This window comes from Marmota marmota, unplaced genomic scaffold, assembly GCF_001458135.2.
Source record: "Marmota marmota marmota unplaced genomic scaffold, marMar, whole genome shotgun sequence".
In the NCBI taxonomy this organism is placed as follows: domain Eukaryota; kingdom Metazoa; phylum Chordata; class Mammalia; order Rodentia; family Sciuridae; genus Marmota; species Marmota marmota.
The window spans coordinates 13,546,615-13,549,919 of NW_026000026.1; the positions used below are offsets into that span (position 1 = coordinate 13,546,615).

A 3,305-nucleotide genomic window follows, 5' to 3' on the forward strand; every position below is an offset into this window, starting at 1 on the left:
AAATACAGCAGGGAATCCCCTCTGGGAACCTGGGAACTGAGAAATGGAGGCCCAGATCTCTGGCTCTGGGGTCTAGCTGCTCAGGTTTAGATCCCTGGTCTTTCTTTACAGTGTGATCTTTGGCCAATGCCTTTCCTCTCTGAGCCTTCATGTCCTGTGCAAGATGCTGAGGATCAATCCCTTTGCCTGACTCAGGTGGGCCTCCTGAGTGATGTAGCACCTGCCCTGTGGTGGTGGCTTGTTCACAGGTCTCAGTGTGAGGCTGAGCCAGGATCACCAACCTTTTTTTAAAAAAAAAAAATATTATTTTTGTTTCTTTGTGGTGCTGAGGATCGAACCCAGGGCCTCCCGCATGCAAGGCAAGCGCTCTACCACTGAGCTACCATCCCAGCCCCTGGATCACCAACCTTGTTAGCCATGTTTACTGAGGCTCCTTCCAGCAGGCTCCTGACCCACTGGAAAGATGGCCAAACGTGGACTCTACCTTCCCCTGTGAGCTCACATTCTAGGCGGAGGAGGCAGAGAATAAGCATGAATAAATAAGACATTTCAGACAGTGGTCAGAGTGCATTATAGAGAATATAAAACAGAATGGTGGGACAATAGGTAGAAGGACAAGGGACAAGGGGGCTGCTCTTTTGGGATGCCAGTGGTGGGTGGGGGAGTGACATTTCATCCAAGAGATTTGAATGAAAGGAAAGAGCCAAACACCTGAGGGCTGGGAGAAGTGTTGGCGGTGCACATGGATAAGGAAGCGGGCCAGCATGGCCGGGATGTGGGAGCCATGCTGAGCCCTGCAGCACCCCCTGAGTTGGAGCTGGAGCTTCCTTCCCTTCCTGGGGAGCTCCAGGCAGGGCAGGGATAGCAGGAGGGCACAGCTGGCCTAGCAGGAGTTCACCTTCACTGGCTGCTTCTTCACATGTTTTCTGGAAGGCACTCCACTTCCTTTCTTTAGAACCATAATCCCCTTGGTTGACTTTAATAACCAGCAAGAACATTTTTCAGGCTGTTTAATTTTATTAAAAGATTCAAATTTGATGATAAATAGTGGCATGGTTGCTTCAAGCCTCAGATACAAGACTTGCTCAGCCATGGACATATTATCGACACCCACTGTCATCCCCACCGGGAACTCCCCCCACCAAGATGTAGTCGAAGACTGTAAATAATCTAATTATTTCTTGTACTTTGGTAAATATGCCAAGAACACCGTAGCTCTCTGAGACCCACACGGAATATTAACTTGGTGGTTTTTCTTTTTTCTTTTCTCTTTTTTTTGAAAAGAAGAATGGATAATAAGTTAGAGCAATTTGAGCAGGCTGATTGAGACCCACACAATCTTAGGGAGGACAAGGGCTTCCCTCTAAAAGCATCGTTAGCCTCAGAGTGACTGTTGTTCAAAATCTGCAATAAGAGCCAGAGACAGGAACAGGGAAGAGGAAGGAGAGGGTGAATCAGCCGCACACAGTCCCCCAAACCCTTGAGCCCATCAGGATACCAGTTAATTTCACAGTGTACAGATGAGGCCCTGGGAACATAGGCAGGGTTCCTGAAGAGGCACAGCCTGTCCCCACCGTGATGATAGCCCTCTCTGAGCTGAGAAGGACACCAGTATATTAGCACCACAGCGAGGGGGCTGGGAGGGGCCGACTTTCCTGGGTCCTGGCCTCCATGTGTTGCCATGTAGCCTGGTGATGCTGAGCTCCCCCTGGGGTGGTCCCAGAGCTGTGTACTCAGAGGTTCCCCCCCGTCAGTCTGGCACAGGGAATCTGGAAGGCCAAGGACAGCGGTGCAGGGCTAATTACAGAGCATGTTAGCGCTGCTGCTAGCATTAGTATTAATTACTCTCCAAAGACTGGAACGCTGCTCTCCTCCACAGACGTGCCCCCGGCATCCAGCCCAGTGTTCACTGGTGTTCTGCATGGGCGAGGGAGGCTTGGAGGCTAAAGCATACCAGGGGAGGCCACATTTCTCAGCTCAAATGGAGCCCTCTTTGCTTGCACGTGGCTCTGGAGAACTGGATTTATCCACACGAAGTGTTGACAGCTTGAGGTCTGACTCGCAGAAGCACAGGCAGATGCAGACAAATGCCAGCAGTCAGAACTCAAGAAAGACAAGTGGCCCCCTAAGAGACAGGCCCTTTGCCAGGAAGCTGAGAAGCTCTGGAAGCCCGAAGTGGCATCTTTAATTCATGGCCCCGCTTTGAGTTTGTATTGCTAAATTTGAATTAATAAACTTTCAACAACAGCCTGAAGGCTTAGCAGAGCAGTGAGCGGCACTGTCCCTAGGCACCATCTCAGGCTCTCGCTCCCATCTCAAAATCTCAAGGGCCAGGAAGGGAGGGTCAGGGAGTTCTTGGACAGTGAGCCTCAGGGTGGTCCTCTGGCTCCAGCCTGCTGGGAGACCATCCAAACAGGAGCATGGGTTTGTCTGAAAAGTCATGTAGCCACAAACTTGACCGCCATATCCCAAAGTGTGATCATTGGCCCCAACTTTGCAGGTGCCCTTGAGCTCATGTTTTGGGCCTCTGGGACACAGGCTGCCCTCTGAAGCCCTGGGGCCACGTGGCCACCACAACAGAGAAGTACTGGTCCTTCCGGAGGTGGCCGAGTCTAGAGAAGGTCTGGAAGTTAAGAGGATGTCATGGCCACTGGAGGAAGGCCAGCTCCGGGAGTAGGAGCAGCAGGGCGAGAGGGATGTCAGGAGGACACGGCCCCCCTCCACGGGGCTGCAGGGACCTGGGGGCGGCTCCAGCCTGCCCCGTGCAGAGCACCAGGGGTGCCTGGTAGGAAGTGGGGCGCTTCTCGGGGGTGTCTGGACTTGACCCGTCGGTGGGCCTCTGTCCGATGAAGAGCAGGCTCTGCCCGCGGGGGTCTTGCTCCATCTTGAAAAGCTCGTACTCCACGTGGGGGAGCCTGATGCCCAGCGGCAGGCAGCCGTTGGTGACCGTGACGTCCCGCTCCGCACCCACAGACCAGGCCCCGGGGCCCCCGCAGCTGCTCGGCTCGGAGAGGTTGAGCATGGCCGCGGTGACCTGGTCCATGGGAGTCACATGGGCTCGCGTGACCTCGAACACCAGCTCGGTGGCGCCGTGGACCCTGGCAGACGGCGTGCCCCTGGAGTAGCGGCCGGCGGCGAAGACGGTGAAGGTGGGCCGGCGGCAGGCGGGGTCCGAGAAGTGGCGGTAGTACCCTTCCCAGGAGCGGCCAGCGCCGTGGAAGGTGAAGAGCCGCGTGAGGAAGAGCACAGCCGGGCGCGCCTCGCAGCCCGCGCTGGCCCAGCGGCCGCCCAGGCGCAGTGGCAGG

At 55.2% G+C, this 3,305-nt stretch overlaps 1 protein-coding gene across 1 annotated transcript in view; it reads right to left on the reverse strand.

Moving 5' to 3' along the window:
* Positions 1-299: 299 nt before the first annotated feature.
* Apcdd1l (APC down-regulated 1 like) overlaps positions 300-3,305 on the reverse strand; it is a 52,965-nt gene continuing 49,959 nt past the window's right edge. Inside the window, 1 exon segment of the mRNA XM_048810877.1 lies at positions 300-3,305. This exon segment is cut by the window's right edge and continues 27 nt beyond it. Within this exon segment, the coding sequence (XP_048666834.1) occupies positions 2,642-3,305 (664 nt within the window). The 3' untranslated portion in view covers positions 300-2,641.